Consider the following 22,726-nt stretch of genomic DNA (forward strand, 5'->3'; position numbering starts at 1 on the left):
GAGTTATGGCCAAAAACGTGTGTTTTTGTGAGGTCACAGTGACCTTTGACCTTTGACCACCAAACACTAACCTGACTGTTCACCTCCTGTAGCAGACAGTGATGAAGGGTAAAACACACTGACGGAGAGACGCTGCTGTGACAGTCAAACTTACACTATTTAGCAGATGATTTTTTCGTCCCACTTGTAATACCTCCACGGCCCACCAGGGGGCCGCCGCCCACAGGTTGGATCCACTGAGCTACAGGTTGGAGTTTATGCAAATTCCAGCAGCATGGTGAGTTTAGAGGATTTCATCTGTTGTTTTTTACTTCACAATTAAATAAAGCTTTGATGGATAAACTCGTCCACGCTTCCACTGAATCAGTTCTGAGCCAAGTCCCTCCTATTCCATGTGCTTAACATCTGAATTATAACATTAATATATGAAAATTAAAGTTGTATAAAGTTTTTTTTTTCGTTTGACAAAGCAAATATCAGTATTAATGAAGCTTCTGTAACAACATACACAGAGGAAATGTATGTGGTCTCCAGCTCTGACGGCTTATCTCACTGGCTCACAGATAAGATTCCTCACAGCAGCTGTTATCACTTCGCTCCACTTCCACCTTAAAGAAGAAACATATCAGAATGACTCTGCACGCTGAGCAGAGTGCGCTTGGCTTGTTTCCCACGATTCAGTCTGCTGTGGAAACACGGCAAGGGGACGAACTCAGAAAGTAAAAGAGCGTGGTGACGATGCTAATGCTAATGCTAACTCCATCAAACGCCGTCTGGTACACACACTGAGATGCAGATGAAACCAGGTCACAACAACATGAGTCGAGAGAGCAGCGCAGCCTGATGCTGAGATGGAGGAGTGTGACCTGGAACCTGAAGAGGCGCGACACACCGGGAATTACTGACTCAACAAAACAACATCCTGAAGCAGAGGAAGTGATAACACCGAGGAATCTGCGGCTGAATATCTGAAGTCACAGTTCACTACACCGGACCAAACTGAAAACACAGCTCTGAGCCAGCGACCGCTCAGGAAGCTCTGCAGAGATTCACGGTGATAACTCTCTGGAGCAAACAAGAAAACAAAGATCATATTGGAGATTTTTACAAAGACGAAAGAGTCTTTAACCAGGAGAAACAGACGCAGCGAGGAGGAGAGGAGAGTGCGACGCTTCGGAGAGAAGAGGCCGAGGATCTATAACGATGAACGAGACGCTGCAGAAAGACGGTTTCCATCACACGGGACAGAGAACGCAGCTCGAGTCTGAAACCATAAAAGCTGACGTAGCGGAAAGGAGGAGATAAGAGTTATTAACCACATACAACCGAAGCTGAGCTCGTTCTGCTGATAACAGGGTGGTGTCCCGTGATCATAGATTCCCACTAATGATTCTATGAATATCAATAATCATCGTTAATGATTGTTAATAATTTGCTAGAAAACCTCCTCGTGGTTGTTTCCTCCGTCAACCAGACGAGTTACAGGAAACGAGGTCACAGTCTCTTCTCCCTGAGTTACAGTGTTGAATGTTTTTGCAGAACATTATGATGTCACAGTGAAGTTGACCTTTGACCTTTTGGATATAAACCTCATTCCTTCACTTCACTTCATTTACCCTTTTAGGCATTCGGGTTAAATTGTGTCATAATGAATGTGAAAGAATGAAGTAGTGAGTTATGGCCAAAAACGTGTTTCGCGAGGTCACAGTGACCTTGACCTTTGACCTTTCTCCACCGAAATCTAATCAGTCCACCTTTGAGTCATAGTGAATGTTTGTGCCAAATGTGAAGACGTTCCCTCGAGGTGTTACTGAGATGCGGTGTCCACGAGAATGAGACAGACGGTCAGAACGACCCCGTGGAGAAAACAAACCAACATGCAAAAACACCGACACAAAATACAAAGAGACTGAAACAGGACGTGAAAACACTGGAACAACTGCAGATTGTTGCCGTTGACAACTAGCAAATACAGGGACGCGGCAATAACGTGAGTGTCGTGGTTCACCTGAGCAGCTGAGGGTTGACGAAGGTGATGATGTCCTGCAGCAGCTTGTAGCCGGAGCCAATCAGAAAGTACGGTCCGAAGGCTCTGATCAGGGCGCGCAGGAAGGACGGCTGACGGGGAGCCGCTTTCTGATTGGACAGCAGCACCTCCACTTCCTCCGGGCTGGTGTCACCCCCTCCCCCTCCCACTCCTCCTGCTATGTGGTTGGTGGTGGACTGCAGGGGCTTGGAGTACACAGCCTGACTGGACACACTCGGTTCACTGTGGAGGGGGGGGGGGGGGGGGGGGGGACAGGTGAGGACAGGTGACTCTCAACATGTCAGCGAAAACAGTTTAACTCCTATTATTGATCCTATTAATAAAACCAATAATAATATTAACAGATAAAACATCAGAGCGGCGTCGATGAAAGGACAGAAGACAGAAGTCGTTCAATCTGTAACTTTTCAGAGAAGAAACTATTTTTATTCAATTCATCGATGACTGGAAATAATCCTAATAAATAAAATAAAAATCTGTTTACTGCATTAAGAAGAAACCGTTCTCCTCTCGGGTTCTCGTGGAACTTCTCTCCTTCATATTTAATATATATCTACATAAAAAGGTCTCCAGTTTTTACAGAATTCACCAGGTGAGTCTCATTTTCTTCTTGCCTCGTATAATATCAGATACATCCTCATATTTTAGTAGAATAAGACGACGGGGAAGCAGCGTAGAGAGAGAGCTGTAACAGGACACGGGTCTACGGACACTTCAAGGACCTCTGAAAGTGTCTGAACAATAAAACATTCCTGTTGTTTTTTCTCACGGATTATTGCTGCATTTTTTATTCCATTTCATTTTTGCAACAGTTGAACTTTAGGTCGTGAAACATGTTCATCCTGCTTCCCTTTGTCTTCTGCTTTTGCAGGTTGGATCTGTGTGTGAGTTTCCCACAGAGGAGGTGTGGACTCGTTTTATTATATCTATGTCTGACGATGCTGAGGGAGGAACGCGGCGCCCTGTAGAGCTTCGATATTAAGCCTTGAAATGATGCTAATAGTCAATATGAGAATATGGAGGAAGTCGTGGAACTGTTTCTGGACAACATCACAAAATGTGCATAAAGAAACCCTGCAGGGTTTCATGTCTTTGTTCTGCCTCTGTAGGAACACATGTATTTCCAGACTAACAGATCTGAACCAGGTCCTGGTTTTCTCTTTAACTTTATCTTTAGTTTAAAGCAGCCGTTACTCGGCACTAAGAGGCCGATTCATACGGTCGTAAATCTGACCAATGAAAACCTGTTACAGATAAAAGGAGCAGGTTACATATCACACCTTCTACAAACAGTCAGGTTACAAACCCACAGCCTCAGTGTCTGACCTGTCAGTGAACACACCCTGTTGAATGCTGGGAGGCTGTTATTTCTTTATTGATGATTTACCAAACGAGTCACACAAGTTCAGTCAGGAAGAGACAAAAGACAGAGGTTCAGCTGCTCAGGCTCCATTTCATCACAATTTAAAGCTGCTGCAATCAATATGTTCATATTAACAGTTGATTTAATCTTTACTTTAATGTGAAAGGGTTTGTTCAAAGCAACAAACCTGTGGATAATTATCACCTCAGCTCTGCCCCCCCCCCCCAAAAAAAAACAGACTAGAAAAGTAGATGAGTTTTTCTGTGTGAAAAACATGTTAAACTGAATATTAAGAGTTTCAACGACTGTGTTCATTATTAATTAACGGGATAACGACTTCAAACTTCACTGTTTCTGATAAATTCTCTCTGGTAACACAAAAAAGCCAGTAACAATACAAACAGTGCAAAACCCCCTGAGGACGACGACTGCGGGAGCGTCTTAGCTTGCGGTTGCATTCGTTTAATTTGTTAATGTTCATTTGTTTAGCAGGATCTCAGGCAGAGAGACACGGTGCGATAAAAGCTTCTGGTTTTCCAACGGCAGCTTAAAAACACAGGAGTCAGATTCCAGCAGCGAAAGAATCAGCGACGACGGTTCAACAGCTCAACGCCAAACAGGTTTACAAACCACCTGTGAAAAGATGAAATCAGGCTTCACCGTATCGGTTTACAGGATGTTCTCAGTGAGAACGCTGAATGAAACCAACAGGGAAACAGCAGCAGAGAGAGAGAGAGAGAGAGAGAGAGAGGAAGCCGTCTGATGGAGGTCAGAGGTCAGCAGACTGGTCATGTGTTTGTGCATGATATCGCCTTTTTGTGTCGGAGCTCAGCTGCCGCTCTCAGTGGAAACGGACGCACGGGGAATGTAAAATTACAGACATGAGAAAAGTCATTAACTGTGCAGAACATCACACAGAGGAGGACGGAGTTAATCCTGCAAACCGAACGCACTCAAACGCAACACGTCAGAGCAACAACACGACAACAGAAAGATCTGTTCTCTGTGATGTGTGCACACGCTGCGTGGTCTTCAGCTTCCCTTTAAAGTGTGTGTAGCAGCAGGAACCTGTTTCATGTCTTAGATGAAGCTATCCTGCTGCCAAAGTTAAAAACACACTTGTGGTTTCACTTGTCATGTCCGTGCAAATACGCACACACACACACACACACACACACACACGCACGCACACACGTGTCTCAAGTCCTGACCTTAAACACAACATCCTCTCCTCTCTCTGTTCTGACGTGGACGTGAAGGGAAACGATTTAAACTTGGAGTTTTATATAAAAACAAAAGCAGAAAGTAAAATCACCTCCTCCAACAAACAGAGACGCTACAGGAAACATGGTCGCAGTCTCTCCTTCCTGAAGTTACACTGTTGAATAACGACCAGAACATTGCGATGCCAAAGTGAAGTTGACCTTTGACCTTTCGGATATAAAATGTCATCACTTAATTTTGTCCCCATAGACATTTGAGTTAAACTGCGTCATAATTAGTGAGTTACAGTGTTAAATGTCAGCCACTAATATTTTAAATGGAGCTGCGACTAACTGTCTGTCTGTCAGTCCTCAGTAACGGCTAAAACTTGTATTCTGAAATCAACATGACCTTTGACCTTTAACCTACATCCACCAAAATCCAATCACTTCGTCCCTGAGTCCTGGTGAATGTTTGTGCCAAATTTGAGGAAGTTCCCTGAAGGCGTCACTGAGCTGGGATGAGAGAACCGGACATGCCTGTGAGACTGAGGGAGGGGGCGGGGCTACCTGTCCCCTGCAGCGTCCTGCACAGACACACGAGAAGCTGTAGATCATCCGCGCACTGAGAGTTTTGTTTTGTCGAGATTGGTTTCAGTAACTTCAACCGACACAAACATCGTGTTAAACAAATTCAAACCAGCGACCGAAGAGCGAGCGAGACACGGTGGAGTTCTGTTCGCCGCTCTCCGTCCTGAGTGACGACAAGTAACATTTATGTCTCTGTTAAAACGAAACTGTCGTCACATGCAAAACATTAATTATTCACATTCAGACAAACAATCAAAAGTCAGAGGGAGGAGAACAGCTGTTTGTCTCTCTCTCTCTGAAAGCAGCAGCTTAGAAACTGAACAATCAGCCGTCGCTCTAATGTTCATTTATCACTTATAAAAATGATCTTATATTTTATGGTCAAAAAACAAAGAATGAATTGATCCTCGTTACTGTGTGAATCTAAAGCCTGATACATCTTCTTCCTCTGTGCCGTAGAGATCAATGAGCCACTTCCTCCTTTTTTGAGCAACGCTTGGTAAAAACTACAGTGACAGGAAATTTCCTTTTTTTAAAAATGTGTTTTTGAAGAACTGCTGTGTGTTCAGTAGGAACCAATGAGCCTGAGACGGGGGGACGGGGGGGGGATCACTGTGGGACACTAGAGGACCAACGGTGTCTCCCTCTACAGAGTCTGGTCTCTCAGTGTCCATCAGTACAGACGCTCCAACCAGGAAGAGAAAACAAAATAAAAGCCTCTGAAGCCGCAGCATCGCATGTCAGTAACAGAGTCGCCCCCGTTCAAAACACAGTAATGTATAAACCTGATTACCGATCAGCTGTACATTATAAGGTACAGCAGCTCTCGGGTTTCCAGCTCTAACCTGATTTCTGTCAATGAGCTTCTGTCTCTGCAACGTAAACACACGGGAGAAGACGCACCGAGGAGGCGGAGCTGTTCGGTGCCGTGACACTCACCTCCGGGCGTCGGCCTGCTCCTTGTCCCACTCTCTGAGGAGCTTCGGCACCATCACCTTGGAGCTGTCGCGCTGGTTCAGGGACCACAGGTCTTTGGCCTCCAGGGAAACCTTGTAGCCTTTGATGGCCAATCTGAGAGAGGGAAACTGCCCTTTAATTCAATCTGGTGCATTAAAGTCACGGAAGAGTCTTCAGCCTCGCTGTACTCCAGACATGTTTCAGTATATTTTCTGTCCCCCGAGTGTGTTTCATTCACTGGCTGAAATTTGATTCTCAAACTAAAACCCTTTTATCTCACAGACAACTTAATAAGAATTGCTTTTCTTAATGGAGTTTCCTGGATTTGCTGATCATGATTATTGCACCAGTGGATCAGATTCCACCAGAAATTGGCTTCATCTTATTTCCAGCACGAGGGGAAAACAAGAAACAAGGAGCTGAGCGTCCATGAGAAAAACAGCAACTACATGAGAAGTGAACTGTCGCTGTGAGACTGAGGCTCTCAAACATGAGCTTCGATTACTGAGGATTCAATCATTATTATTATTATTCTGTCTGCTGAAAGTGTTCAATATTTAATAAATAGAAAGACATTATGATAGAAATAATTATATGATATTTCATCATTCTTGTTACATTAAAAAAATTTATTTAAAGCTCCATATTTTTTTCTTCTTCTGTGTTTAATTTGAAGTGTTGATCTATAAGGAGATATATTTGTGGTTTCATCTCGGTGTAGTTTTACATCTCCTCTCTCAGGCTTCTCTCTGCAGCTCTAGTAACAACAGGTCGGTGAGCCAATCAGAAGAGAGGAGGCTCTGAGCCTCTCTTCTGATTGGCTGACTGTTTTCTGAGTGATCCAATAAAAATACATCAGATTTCAGGTAAAAACACTCAGAGAAACCAAATCCTGCAAGGTTTGGATGGTGGGTCCAGGTGGGCGGGGCTTGGTGACTGCTTTGTTGTGACATCACAAAGTTCCAGAAGTCCTGACGGCTGGTTTTAAGGCTCAGTTTCTGAATACAGGCTGTGTGCATTTCTCTGTGGACTGAGGCTTTGATACTTTCACAGTATTAATATAGAAGCTAGAGCTGATCTATAATCACACTACACATGGACACAGACCTTTACACTGGAGGAGCTTTAATTCAATTTTTATTCTGAGTCTGTTTTCATTTCATTACGGGTTTTTTCCCAACAACATGTTTATCCATGTCACTTTTTATTTGTTACACTCTCCATGACAGAGTGGTCACTCTGCACCCCGCCCTCACCTTTATGATCTGATTATTCACATTATAATGTCTTTTTTATTTAATATTGAACAGTTTGAAACTCTGAGCTCTGTAATGACATTGTAATTACTGAAGCAGATCAGTGTGTGTCTGTGTTGTTGGTGCGGTGGTAGAGAGCAGAACAAACCCACCTTGTGAACCACCAAAATGTCATGGTGGAGAGAAAACCTGCCGTGGTCTCCGGGCAGGGGTTCTGAGGAGACAGTGAGAAGAGGCCGGAGAGGTTAAACCAGGACGAGGAGGAGCAGCAGCGAACAACTGAGTGTGACCTGCTTTAACAAGAGTGGAGGGGCCCCACAGCTCTCAGACCTTCAGCTTCTCACAACAGCCAGTCAGCAGGAACAACACACACACACACACACACACACACACACACACACACACACACACAGACTGCAGCAGGATGTGACTCACTGGGTCTGTGACGACGCTGGAGAAGAGAGGAGGTTTCTCATTGAAGCAGCAGAGGATCAGCTCACACACCACCAGGCTGAAGTAGAAGTAGAACGTGGAGAATCGCAGCTTGTCTGTCACTTCACTCTGGGAGGTAAAACAAGGACACGCACACACACACACGTGCACACACACACACACACACACACACACACACACAGAAAGAGATGAATTCACATATACTGTTGCAAGCACCTGTCACGCAGTGTGTTTACACAGGCAAATTAGTCACGGGTGTCGGAGTGTGAGTTTTCCTACACAAAAAGACAAAGATATAAAGATTATATTAAGATTTGAATAATGCATGGCGGCATGGATAGTAGTAGTTCACACAGTAGTAGTAGTAACAGGACTACGAGTTAGGGCTGAACAATTAATCATATATATATATATATATATATATATATATATATATATATATATATATATATATATATATATATATATGTGGTGCTACAGATCATATTCTTCAGATGTAAAACAACAGAATTGTTTGGTACAAACTCCATAAAAAAATCACATCATCTTCATTTTTTAAACTAATTTTTTTCAGTGAAAAATTAAATCCAAAAATGACCATTCACACTGAAATCTGACTCATATGTCGTTCAGCCCTATTAAGAAGCTACAGCCATGCTAGCAGCTAGTGGCTAGCAGCTAGCGGCTAGCAGCTCTGTGAGACACCCGCTGATGTTGAGCAGCATGCTAACTACGTGTTGACTCGTGCTAACACAGCCACAGACTTTGTGTTTATGAACGCAGCGTTCAGGTGAGGCTGACGACACCGTCAGGAGTTCTGCAGGTATCGAGTCATAAATCAAATGATGGGACAGGAGCGATTGACCTGCAGATGGCGCCACGTGAGAGTCGGAGTAAAGTCCCGGTCGAAGCGACGACTCAAACTGTGGTTAACGTTTGGGACGACAGCAACACAGCTTACATGTCACAAGGACCCGAGCTTGAGTTACAGTTCCCTGACGCACGGCTTCTCCATCACACACTGACGGCACATCAGCGGCAGTGTGGGGTTCAGTGTCAGAGTTTGGAGCCGGGAATCGAACCACCGACCTTTCGATTGCCTCTGTGAATGAGGTTACTATTACACCTTACTCCAAACTGAATATTCCCAATAACCGAATATTGTGTTTCCATGTGGCTCACCTGGTCGAGAGTGAACCACACAGGCTTAGTCCTAAAAACAGCAGGCATGAACTAAAGGTCAACTTCCATCTATTCATTTGAGTTCTCAAAACACACACACACACACACACACACACACATAAAGTAACTCACTCTTCCTTCCTCAGCTGCACACAATCATATAAATGAGCCAAACACGATAATGAATGGAGATGTCGCTGTGGACAAAATCACTTCACTTTTCCTCAGTCATCTTTGTTCATACTTGTATGTGGACCTATTGTCTGAGGCCAACCTGATTATAGTGGCCTGCTCTGACCCCAGCACAGGGCTGCCTGCCTGTCTGTCTGCCTGTCTGCCTGCCTGCCTGCCTGCCTGTCTGTCTGCCTCATGTACGACTGCTGTTGGTTTTTACCTTCAACGTCAAAGCAGCCACAAGAAATTACAAGCTGTCTTGAAGGAGTGGTTTGGAAAGCTTTCAGCTCCGAGGATTGATGCCAAAGACTGACACACCTTCTGCACCGATCAGCCTCGACTTTAAAACCAGTAAAACTGCTGGAAATTCACTTATTTTTCTTACAGTTTCCAGCCGTTGTAGTAGAAACGTTTAGTAGGTCACTGACCACTTTGCTCCCAGAAGAAAAGGAGACTTATGTGGGAGTCTTGTAATTCCAGTAGATTAAAACTGTGCAGGTCTGGAAGCCAGAACTCTCAGCACCTAACCCAGTAAATACCTGGGTCACTGCTATTTACCAACAACCACATCCATCCCCATGCACATGATCAGCGGTTTGAGCTGCAGCTCTGTGTCTACATATGTAACGTTGTCCTCTGCCTGTGTGCGTCTCCTCCGGCCTGACTCCGCCCTCTGTCCGCCCGTCTCCTCTCGCTGCCAGCAGGATTTGTTTGGCGTGTGCTGCGGCTCTGTCGGAGAGGTGAGATAAGTCCGCTCCGAACAACAGGCCCACTATTCCCTCTTCGCTCTCTGCTTAGTGGTGTCCTGGCCTGACCCTCCAAAACATCCACTCACTGTAAGCTGCAAACCAGCTCCTGAGACAGCGTGGCGGGGGAGGAAGGGGGAGGAAGGGGGAGGAAGGGGGAGGAGGTGGTGGAGGCAGGGTTGACTGATCTAGTGTTCTTAAACGTCAGTAAGACAGAGGAGGAGGAGACGCAGAAGAACGAGGAGGGAGGAGATGAGCAGCGGGACAGTCAGGTGAGGCGGGGGTGAGGACAGACGTGTCGAGGCCCCCCCGGGGGCCGCGGCGGTCTCTCACCTGGCTGGAGGCCTGCAGGATCTTGGAGCGGAAAGGCACGATGGCACACAGCACAGACAGGAACCAGAAGATGAAGAGGACCCCTGAGGACTGAACCCCACGTAACCTCTCAAACTGGATCAGGAATGTGGCCAGCAGCTGAGAGCGGGAGGGAGGGGAGGGGGGAGGGGAGGGGAGGGGAGGGGGGGCAGAGGGAGAGACTGAGTTAGATTAGCCAAGACAGAATCACTCAGGGCATGTGAGGTGAACCTCGGTCGGACTGGGTCAGGCTTTCATGCTGACTGTGCCTCCAGTCCGCCGCAGCCTCACCGTCACTGCTGCTGGTGAACAGGGACGCCAGACACTGGAAGGTCTGACAGGAAGTAAAGACTAATGATGAATAATTAAATAATATTAATAAAATAATGAATAATGAATCTTTTCTTCAGTTAATTTACAAAGCAGTTTACTGCATCATGATATATACATTACTGTGATACACTGAGACAGAAGCTTTTAGCCATATGCTCCAGCACTAGCTCGTATTAGCTTCCTCCCAACACCTGATATTCCTCCGTTTACTCTCTACACAGAAACCAAATCCCTGCAGTTTCCAAACAGGATCAATGTCAGTGACCGCTCACTGATGACTTCCTGTTAGAGAAGTCAGTCTGTGACCAGCGGATCAATGAAAGAGCCCCTCCCTCATTGCCCCACCTCACTGAGGTGTCTCGGACCGAGGCCCTGGATCCCCCTCCAAACTTTAATGTGGAGCCCTGAAGCCTCCAGGTCACAAACACTGAGAACACACTGAGGCAGGATTTACATCACATTTTCAAAAGAGGAAGAAGGACGAGAATTGAACTTTGTTTGTGAAATAAATAAATCAACAGACAGAATTTGTTAATCAAAGCAGATTATTTTTATACGTCTTAAAACGTCAATGGGATCCAGAGCTGAAAAGATTTCCTACGTGTCCTATGATAACATCTCCATATTTGCATATGTAAAAAAATGTTTGTATAATTCCACAGTAAAATCTGCATAGAGTAACATATGCTGCTTTCAAACCGGGAATTATTAAAAAACCGTCTATTTTTACAGATATGAATGTCGATCATAAAGAAGGTCATTAAACCTGTGAGAGAGCATTAGGTGAAACCACAGAGCCACACCTTGTCTGACTGATAACTACAGGATAAACTCTCACCATCGTCATGCCCAGAACCAGCGGGGTGATGAAGTAGATGGGCGGCTGGCTGCTTCCCTGCCGCAGCTCGTGGAATGTGTAGAAGAGATCCGTCCAACACACGATCCACAACATCAGGCCGAACACCTGAGAGACAGTGAGACAGAAAAACACACATGAAACACTGTAAAAACACGCGGAGGAAAAGTTCTGTTCACTGCTGGTCGAAAACACCTAGAGGAACCATAATATTCCTCAAACTACAGTCGCTGGTGTCGGTTGTGGTTCAGCAGTTACAACAGAGAACACTGTAGTTTCCCGAAAGTAAATCTGGAAACTTTTCATTTTACATATTAACGATATTGTGAAGTATTTGTATTTAAGTGTTTGTTTGTTTGCAGATACAGTTTTTTTAAATCTTGTAAATCATATAAAGACAGAATTACATCATCAACATAAACGTTTCTGCTGTTTACGTTGATGTTGAATGTGATGACGATCATAGAAGGAAATTTCCTTTGCAACAACATTACAGCAGATGTGTAATACAGATGTGGAATGAGACATGTTGTTCTACTCTGTCATTTAAGAAAACAGTATAAACACAAACTGAATGAGTTATGTTTATGTGTTGTCATCTGTCACTGTTTCAGTGTGTGTCTGTTTTGTCACTCCTGTCACTATTACATGACTCTGCAGAGGGCTTTTAATTTGAAACGACGGATTAAGTGGAGACATGGGCAACACCCAGCCAAGGTGAGATGGAACGAGAGAGAGAGACAGGCAGATTTAACTAGTTGACATTAAGGTAGACAGATTTTATTACCTACTGATATTCACCCTGACTGCCTGTGTACTACATGCGCGCACCACCCTGGTACAACAAAACCCTACACAGTCTGACCCTCGGACATATCAGATAAATCCCAGTGGAGAAAATTCATGTTCTGTTGTGTCAATCTCTCTGTGTGCCTGTAATTCAGGGTGCGCATGAGAGCGTGCAGCGTGCATAGTCCAGGTGTCCAGGCTCACTTCACAGACAGCGGTGTAGTGCTGACAGAGCGTCGCAGAACATATCATGTAGAGAGCTAATAAAAAAGATGAAATGGTCAACGTTGTCATATTGACATTTAAGGTGTATTGATTGATTTCTAAACGTCAATCAAGCATTAAGTAACACACAAGAAAACATTCCACCTTAAAACACGCCGGTATCTGCCGGTAGCCGCTGAGCTGCTCAGTGAGTTAAAGGGTTAATAAGTAAAGATGAAAAGACAGAAACCATCCTTTCCATACACCTGACCTAACACCTGACCTTTGACCTTTTAGATATTACACGTCTTCTCCCTGCTCCTTCTCAAACATGGAAATGCGCATTTTTTGGTTACAGATGTGAGTTGTGTTAGATTGTATGTTGGACGTGTAGCTGAAGTGACTGAAAAAAGATGGATGAATGGATGAATGGATGAATGGATGAATGAATGGATGAATGGATGAAGTCCCGTCTCACCGTTTTGAACCTGTTGAGGATGGACATCATGATGTAACCTCTGTTGTTCCTCTTCAGATAGAACAGGTAGATGGGGCAGGCGGCCCACAGGTAGATGCACGGCAGCCATGACAGGACTGACAGCTGGAAACACTCCGGGAGGTCGGGCCGGTCTGTGTGGAGCGTCTGATTGGCTACCTGCAGAGGGACACAGGAAGTGGAGCAGAGCTTCAGTTTACAGAACAACACACACACACACACACACACACACACACACACACACACACACACACACACACACACACACACAGCTTCATCATACCAGATGTTTTCCTTGAACTGAAATCTGTAAACACTTTGAGCCCATGTGCCTGGGGGGGTGGGGGGGGGGGGGGGGGTGAGATCCAGCTCTTGGCAGAAATAGTAAAAGGAACAAAACAACTGTAAACTCTAGCTTTTGGTGTATACACACACACACACACACACACACACACACACATATATATAAAAGTATATACACACATTATTATGAATGAAAAGTTCACTGCTCTTTGAAAGGCTGTAGTTGCATTATTATGTTATTATATTATCATTATATCAGTGGCATCAAATGGTCTTAAAACGACAATAACATTGTTTGAATTATTTCTGGGACTATATCATCCAACAGAAGCTGTCGTCATGCCGTTCACAGAAGCTGTGTGCTGATGTGACATGTTAAAACAACAGTGTGATTCATTATTTAGCTGAGTGACCACAGTGGAGGAGGAGGAGGAAGAGGAGGAGGAGGAGGAGGAGGATGGTTCAGTAAACATGACTCAGTGGTTATCGTGCTCCCCTGGACAAACACGATTGAAGGCCCACCCACGGACAGAACAAGATAAACACAGCTGCCAGCCTCTCCATACATCACCACCACACCCGCCCGCTGAGTGTAGTGGTAGTAAAGGAAGTGAGGGGTTAGCGTGTTAGTGTGTGTGTGTGTGTGTGTGTGTGTGTTTTAAACAGAGCAAAAAGATTCTTTCATTTTTTTTAACCCAGACTTTTAATTTGAAAATTTTTCATTCACACACTCTGAACTGAAGCTTGATGAATGATGCAGCAGAAAATAGGAGAAAAAAAAACACGTCAGACCTGAACACATCATCATTTTTACATCTCAATGATTCTGGTTCTAATGAACCTCTGATATTTAAAGACACACAGAGCTCCACATGGACGAAGCCTCTGCAGGGATAAAGAAGAGTTCATCTATTATTGGGTTGTTTAAACCAATAAATGATGTAGCACGATGCTAATGTCCGTCTGTTGTCCCTGAGCTAATAATAAAATAAATAAACATAACAGTAAAAATACACATAATCATCAGAACTTAATGACAATATGCCTGTTTGTCTTTCAACCATTTTAACATTACATTTAATTAAACTAATTAAAACTATAATATAAGTAGAGATACCGCTCCACTGTTCTCCCCTCATGTCTTATTTCACCAAGGGCTGTTAAATAGCTGAAGGTGTGTGTGTGTGTGTGTGTGTGTGTGTGTGTGTGTGTGTGTGTGTGTGTGTGTGTGTGTGTGTGTGTGTATGGGGTGGGGGGGTGGGGGTGTGGTTATCTGAGTTGAATAATGACCAGAACATTATTATGTCACAGTGAAGTTGACCTTTGACCTTTTGGATATAAAATGTCATCACTTCATTTGAGTTAAATTGTGTCATAATTAATAAATTTGGATTTTGTGAGACCACCGTGACCTTTGACCTTTGACCACCAAATTCTAATCAGTTCATCTTTGAGTCCGACTGAATGTTTGAACTTAATTAAATTAAAGTCAGACTCAATCCTGGACCCACATCAGACATGTTCGTACTCCACAGCTCCTCCAGGTGAGGCTGAGCAGACCGGACCACGTCACCGTGACAGGTTCAAATCAGTCAGTAAATACCAGTTTAATGACTGACCACACACACACAAACACACACACACACGCGCGTCTCGTTAGCTCTTCTCTCTCCGGTTTTAATTCGTTTCTGCTGCTGACTGATCTTTCACATTCATGTCAACATAAAGAGACGATGTCAGCAGATGTTTACACAGAAAACCTGCTTTAAAGAAATCACTATTAATAATACTAAACGTAAAGCTCTGCGGTTGCTATGAGACACTCTCTCTGCTCTTCATCTAAGCCGTGGTCGAACGTGTTTAAACTTTTCAATCAGAGACCGAAGGTTTTCTACCTGCACTGAATGCACGACCTTTATTCCATTTCACAGACTTTCAGGCTGTTATCAGTCCACTTAAGACCTGAAACACGACACTCCAACAAAACAGGAGATTAACAGGGTGAGGTGAAGCCAGCAGAGGAGGAGGAGGAGGAGGAGGCTTCACTCAACCAGGGAGAAACCTCATGAGAGCGAGCAGAGAGACTGAAGCCCGTCAGCTGTGACAGGAGAAGTTTAACCTGCAGGTTCCTCACTCATCACTGTGGCACCGCTCCTGGTTCCATCAGTCACACCTGACTTCATTAGAACAAAGTCACCTCAGGTAGTGAGAATAATTGTTGCTTGATGAGAAAACGAAATCCGTGTTAAAGTACGTTGAATCAAGCCTAGGTATCTTTATCTTTATCTAGATGTCTTAACTTTTCATCAATTAATTAATGGCAGCGGCTCAGCAGTGAAACTGGCTCCACACTCTCATTCAAGCGTCGCTAAACTCTGATTGGTGCTTGGACGTAGGCGACGTCAGCTCAGTCCATGTGAGCCCCGCCCTCTTCAAACAACACACACACACACACACACACACACACACACTCCACAGCTCCACGGAAGAAGCTGATGAATCGTTTTCTCCAGAAAACAGAGTGTAAATCAGCAATAAATCAAGATCTGAATGATGATTATCTCCAACAGAGCTGCTGCTGTACGACGAGTCCCGACATTTACCACGTCTCAAGTTTCTCCCGTTCCTGGAAGAAACTCAGGGTTCGGATTTAGAATCTGGTTTATTGCCAAGTAGGTTTTCGACATACAGGGAATTTGCTTTGGTATTAAGACTACAAAGCAAAGAAATATAAACCACAATAAAACAAACAAGCGCTGCAGGTCAGATATCTGAAATATAAACAATAAGATAAAATATTTGCGATAAAAAACACAGATTCCTGTTCCAGGTCCACATCACCAGCAGGAACCTTTCCCTCCTCCTTCATCCACTGAATCTTCATATTATGACTCATTTAATCCAGATTATTATCTGTCACTTTCACTTCTCTTTGTCGACCTTTCACCCGCTGACACAGTCTGAGTTCAAACGACACACACAAACTCCAACCCTCTGATAAATGATCAATCAAACCCATGGATCCGTTCCAGTCCCATTCATGCTCATCTCATCTAAAGGTGAAACGATTAGTGAGAGGAAGAGGTTTGTCTGCTGCAGACAGGTGATCACACTGTGAAGGTAAACTGTTGAATTTCTCTCGATGACAAACAGCTGCTCACTAAAGACGAACAGAGCGCCGAGGTTCTGACCCGACACAATGAGCAGTGGTTTGTTGTCTCAGCTAAACTGAACCAAACTTTATTATCTTTATTATTATCATTATTATTAACAGAAGGTTTTTTTTTTTGGTTGATCAAACATTTTACTTGAGTTTAAATTTTTTTTAAATTAAAGTTTGTGCAAAATGTCTCCTCTTATGTTAGCATGTTAGCATGTTAGCACCAGTGGTGGAGGAAGTCTTCACCACACTGTCAAAGTAAAAGTCCTGCATGGAAAATGTTAAGTTAAAGTCTGTGAGTATTATCATGAAAATGTACATGAATACAATCATATATGATCTCATTAGATTAGATATAATGATTACTGTCATTATGATTAAGCAGCTGATTATTTCTCCAATAATTCATTTACTGTACGTGTCAGCAAGACTGGTTCTGTCTGTAACACACACTCGCTGATGTCAGCCTCAGTGTGTGTGTGTGTGTGTGTGTGTGTGTGTGTGATGAATCTAATCAGTTCATCTGTGATTCCCAGTGAGCGGCTGAGTGCAGCGGGGCATCAGCAGGAACCTGTTCGTGTTAACAGAGCTGCAGGTCAGAAAACAGTGAGGCTGAATAAACCTCACACACACACACACACACACACACACACACACACACACACACACACACTTGAGTTACACAGCTCAACACAGCTGGACATTTAAACTGCTGCTTTCTCGATCGTTATTTTCCTGACTGAGGTCGTTGAGCTCACATCTCACTTCTGTCACACTAATATTTGCTTCATCACAACAGACAAGTTCAAGCAAGTTCAGCTTTTCCTGATTCACTGTGATCATCAGCTCCGACTCACAGGTTAGAGTTCACCCGAGTTCACCTCTGAGCGAGCAGGTGAGACTGTAGATGGAGACCATGTTGTAAAAGCTTGTTTTATCATTATATTTACTGCTGTCATTTACTCTCTGATCAGTGTTTATTATTACCAGCTTCAGAAACATGACATCATGTTGTTTTCAGGGGTTAAAGGTCACTGAACCTTTGAGGTCAAGGGTCCAAAACAGGAAGAGAAAAGTTTGAACTTCTGGGAAATAAACTCTTTTACTTTCTTACACAACTCTCTGTAACTGAACCGTAAAGCTCAAACACTAGCCGGTTAGCTTAGCTTAGCATAAAGACTAAACAGGGAACCAGCTAGCCTGGCTTCAGTTTCTGTAGGGATTTAAGAAACACACGAGTTGATCATAGACTGTAAACAAGGATGGACGTCACCTCTGTGATATCACCCACAGGTTTCTGAAGAGCTCAGACTGAGCTGCTCCACCGTTGCCATCTTGGCAGTGCCAGACTCCAGCTTCATCTTCTCAGATTAATGAGGAGCAACAAATATTATATTTTAGTATATTATATCAACTCAGAGATCAAATTTCATTTTCCAGAAGGAATTTTATCATGTGTCAAAACACTACAGACAACAGAGCCAGCAGTAAATTACCAAAGGGCTGAAGAGATAACGGGTTTTTTTGACGGTGCACACTGACCAGCTGGTCATCTCAGGAGCCGGTAGGACGGTACGCACGTCTCCGAACACGCCAAAGCAAATTTCCAAACAGCCGTTATTTGGATAAACTGACGACATACTTGAAGTCTTAGTGGAAAAAACATCAGAACTCAGTGAAGTGACATAAAAACAGTCGTAGAGTGAAATTTAGTTCAAATTTGAGCCCGTCACTATTTGGTGCGAAAATGTAATTCTGGGATACTTAGCTGTCCCACGTCCGCACCGATGCATCATCGATTAAAACGAACACTTGACGACATTGGATCTGTACTTGGGTGGATGTGGACTTTGAACAGCACTTGAGCTGCGACTGAGGATGTTTCACAAGAACAGAGAAGAATGCAGATTGAGAAACGGCTCATGTTTGCGCCACAGCTGAAGAAATTCCCTCTAGGTGTTACTGAGATATCACGTTCATGAGAATGGGACGACCTGAGAACATGAAGCCTCGGGTCCTGACAGTCATAAGAACCGCTGGTGTGAGTCTGACTGACTCCACTTATACTTGTACAGAGTTCAGAGAAAGGCTGGGCGATAAAACGATAACAATAATTATCGCAAAATTATTTTTCTCGATAGAAACATTAAAAATGTTCAATAAATATTTATTTATATAATTAATTTCTATGCTTATAGCACGTCCACAAATGAATCACGAACAGCCAATCATGTCGCAGGAATAGAGATCTGCATTGCGCAAGTTATGACGCACGGTGAGAGAAAAAGAAAAAGCAGAACGCAGCTCGGAGGACGAAGCTATCGTTACAGTCCTGCACACTGTGCCGGAGACACGGTCCATCAAAGACAGGCACAAACCTGCTTCATCATCTGAAACAAGATCACCTGTTAGAACAACCAGGAAGTAGGAAATCACAGGCCCAAACCAGTGTTAGTTAGTGGACGAGCACCAGGTCAGAACTCAGTGCAAATCTTCTTCGTCTATTTATTTTTTAATTTATTTTGCAGTTTGATCGTGTTACATGTGTGCTGTACCACACTGCAGAACTTAATTTTCTATTCACTCTGTTGAGTAAAAAAAGGGCTGAAAAGGATTTTGATCATGCGTATTTTATCATATTTTGAACGTTTGTACCTCAGACTTTTTTAAATGTTCTGTGTTTCTCTATAAAACTATAATTGACTCAATTCAGGAGCGAAAATCAGCCTTTAAACCTGAAAGAAATAACGAAGTGGCATTTATCGTGATAAATATCGATACTGACTGAGATGGAAACTTTTATCGTGATGATGGCGGGAAGAGGAGACGAGCTGCAGCGGCTGGTCTGAGGGGAAGGCTGACGACAGTAAAGACAGCGGGGCGACAGGAACTGCTGCCGGTCATGTTCACCAACGCTCTGACATCACGCGCATTCCTGTCTGCTGTTGGATTCAGAGGAGTGATGATGATTCAGGGAGATTTCTGCCTTTTACTTGTATGAAAACCACTAGAAAATATCACAGAGCAGACAGGAAGTGAGCGAGACTGTGGAGACTGAAGATAATAAATCACAGACCAGCTGCTGCGAGACGACATGGAGGAACAACGCACAGGTCTGATGGGAATCCGACTCTTTCTACAGGATGTTTCTGATAAGCGACTCTCTCTATCACCAGTTTATCACACGGTTGCGTCCTGACATCCCGAGGTGAAAACCACAGTTTCACAACTTCTCCATTCCTGATTTTCTGCTGTGTTAGCAGCTCAGGAAACAGATCCCCTGTTTTCTGTAAAAACACTACTACAGTGTTAGAGGCCGGGGTTGACTGGGAGGAGATCAGACTTCCCGCCTCCATCCAGTAAACAACACTATGGAAACTTTAACACAATAATGTTAAATAACAGAAGGAATGATAACTGACATATTGTATGTAAGTTTGTTTCAGTTGCACTAATGAAATGAGAGTTTTGAAGAAATAATATCATGTGGATGAGTAACGGGAAGAGAAAGTACTTTCCATTCATCAGGATTCAACTGTGACACTGAAGTCAACCAGACCTCGTTACAGTCGTACTCATTAATAAAACCTCATTTATAAAACTACATTACCAGGATTCCTGAACTCACTTCACGTTACATTCTAGTCACTACAGTGAAATGTGGTATTATATTTACTGATATGTCGTTTCTGGCTGGACCACAGCCCTATAATCACAAATATCTGTGACTGACTGAGTGATCAGAGTTTCACTATTGATCATCCAAATGCCACGTGACTGAGTTGGAGTTTCCCCATTGATTTCCCATTTTTTGGACAAACCTTGGCTGTAAAAGAGTCTCCGGTTCTGCCCTCTCTGAATGATAACAGGAAGAGATGATGTCAGTTGTTTACAGTTTATCTACGCCCTGGCTTTCACACGTTGACCATATGTGGTCAGGACAGATACTAGGTTTAGACCTGGTCACAATGACCAACGGCTGAGGAGCTCAGACATCAGCTAAACTGAACCAGCTGACAGCTCTCAGTCTCATCTTCACCTGCTGAGCTAACATAAACAGCACTAGCTAACTATTAGCTAACTACTAGCTAACGTTATAGTTTTACACACTGACGGAAACAAGCTGCTGCTCAGCTCTGGGTGTCAGGTGCCAGTCACTCAGTGTGACTAACTGGTGCTGAACAATTAATCAAAATATAATGAAAATATATAAATTCACAGGAGCTGCTTTTTGATAAAGGTAAAATGTGTCACAACAGACGTCAACATGTAAAAGAAACACGTTCGTTTGGTACAAGACTCGACAAAAATCACATCATCGTCGTTTTTGAATGTTATAAAATGTATTCATTGAAAATTACTGAACTCGTGACTCATCTTGTAATTGCAACATGTCTTTTGCACATCACTCAGCTCCACTAAAAACCAACTATAACTAAAGGATTCAGACTAATGTTTACCACCTGTTACCTGACGTGCACAGATACCTGACGCTACAGCCTGATGGGCTGATCATGGAATAACTCTGGACGCAGCTCATAAAAACTAAAAATGAGACGCCTGCCAACAGCTGTGATCCTGCCCCCTGATTTTAAGGAGGGAAACTGGAGCAGGGAGGTCGTCGCGAGGAGACACTTTAAATTTTAAAAGGTGTTGTAACGGCAGACACTCTGGCTCAGACCCTGCTGCTGTTTCATACAGTCATCCGGAAGAGAAACGAATGAATGGAGAGAAGAAGTGCAGTGATTGTGAGACGTTTCTGTGACACAGAAGAAAAAAAACTAATGAGTCATGAAGCCAAAAGGAGACAATAAATCCCTGATGACACTGTATGAAACACTGATCACTGTTGTTTGACCACAGTCAGATTTCTCGCTGACCCTGAAGCATCATCTCTATAACCCACGTCAGTTAAAAGGTAACACACACCTTAACTAACACACGCTAATGACTGGGAAACCCTGGACATTCCCACGAAACGCCGCTGTCGTCATGAGCACGACTTCTTCAATCACAGCGACTTCCTCTTCCTCGGTTTCTGTTGAGCTCACAGATTTACACTCAGTTCCTCCTCCTGCTCTTTCTCTTCGCTCACAGCTGTAATTCAAGCTGCCGCTGACAGAGTGAGCTGCTCTATAACGCTGAGGATAAACAGGCTTTACATCAGCCTGGTGCTGCGTGTGCTACCTGCTGCACCTTCCCCCGTCTGCACCCTGTGACCCTGACCCCCCCCCCGCTGCTCCGTTACACGCATACCACATACCACATACAACACACAACATACAACACACAACACACAACATACTACATACAACACACAACATACCACATACAACACACAACATACCACATACAACATATCACATACCACATACAACATACAACATACCACATACAACATATCACATACCACATACAACATACAACATACCACATACAACATATCACATACCACATACAACACACAACACACAACATACCACATACCACATACCACATACAACATACAACATACCACATACAACATACAACATACAACACACAACACACAACATACTACATACCACATACAACACACAACATACAACACACAACATACCACACACAACACACAACATACTACATACAACACACAACACACAACATACTACATACAACACACAACATACAACACACAACACACAACATACTACATACCACATACAACACACAACATACAACACACAACACACAACATACTACATACCACATACAACACACAACATACAACACACAACATACAACACACAACACACAACATACTACATACAACACACAACACACAACATACCACATACAACATACAACATACTACATACAACATACTACATACAACACACAACATACAACATACTACATACAACACACAACATACAACATACTACACACAACATACCACATACAACATACCACACACAACACACAACATACCACATACAACATACAACATACAACACACAACATACCACACACAACATACCACATACAACACACAACATACCACATACAACATACCACATACAACATACAACATACCACATACAACATACAACATACAACATACAACACACAACATACAACATACAACATACCACATACCACATACAACATACAACATACAACATACCATATACAACATATCACATACCACATACAACACACAACATACCACATACAACACACAACATACCACATACAACATACAACATACTACATACAACATA

The 22,726-nt window shown here is 43.4% G+C and overlaps 1 protein-coding gene across 3 annotated transcripts in view; it reads right to left on the reverse strand.

The window, feature by feature from the left end:
- The window catches only part of abcc3 (ATP-binding cassette, sub-family C (CFTR/MRP), member 3), a 44,841-nt gene that overhangs the window by 16,805 nt on the left and 5,310 nt on the right, over window positions 1-22,726 (reverse strand). For all 3 annotated transcript variants that reach the window (XM_056365934.1, XM_056365935.1, XM_056365936.1), the window contains exons 2-8: window positions 12,983-13,159; window positions 11,494-11,619; window positions 10,305-10,442; window positions 7,852-7,977; window positions 7,569-7,630; window positions 6,143-6,274; window positions 2,009-2,269 (exon numbers count right to left, since the gene is read on the reverse strand). In XM_056365934.1, the coding sequence (XP_056221909.1) occupies window positions 2,009-2,269; window positions 6,143-6,274; window positions 7,569-7,630; window positions 7,852-7,977; window positions 10,305-10,442; window positions 11,494-11,619; window positions 12,983-13,159 (1,022 nt within the window). The remainder of the gene's footprint in view (window positions 1-2,008; window positions 2,270-6,142; window positions 6,275-7,568; window positions 7,631-7,851; window positions 7,978-10,304; window positions 10,443-11,493; window positions 11,620-12,982; window positions 13,160-22,726) is intronic.

This window comes from Seriola aureovittata, chromosome 21 (genome assembly GCF_021018895.1).
Source record: "Seriola aureovittata isolate HTS-2021-v1 ecotype China chromosome 21, ASM2101889v1, whole genome shotgun sequence".
Lineage (NCBI taxonomy): Eukaryota > Metazoa > Chordata > Actinopteri > Carangiformes > Carangidae > Seriola > Seriola aureovittata.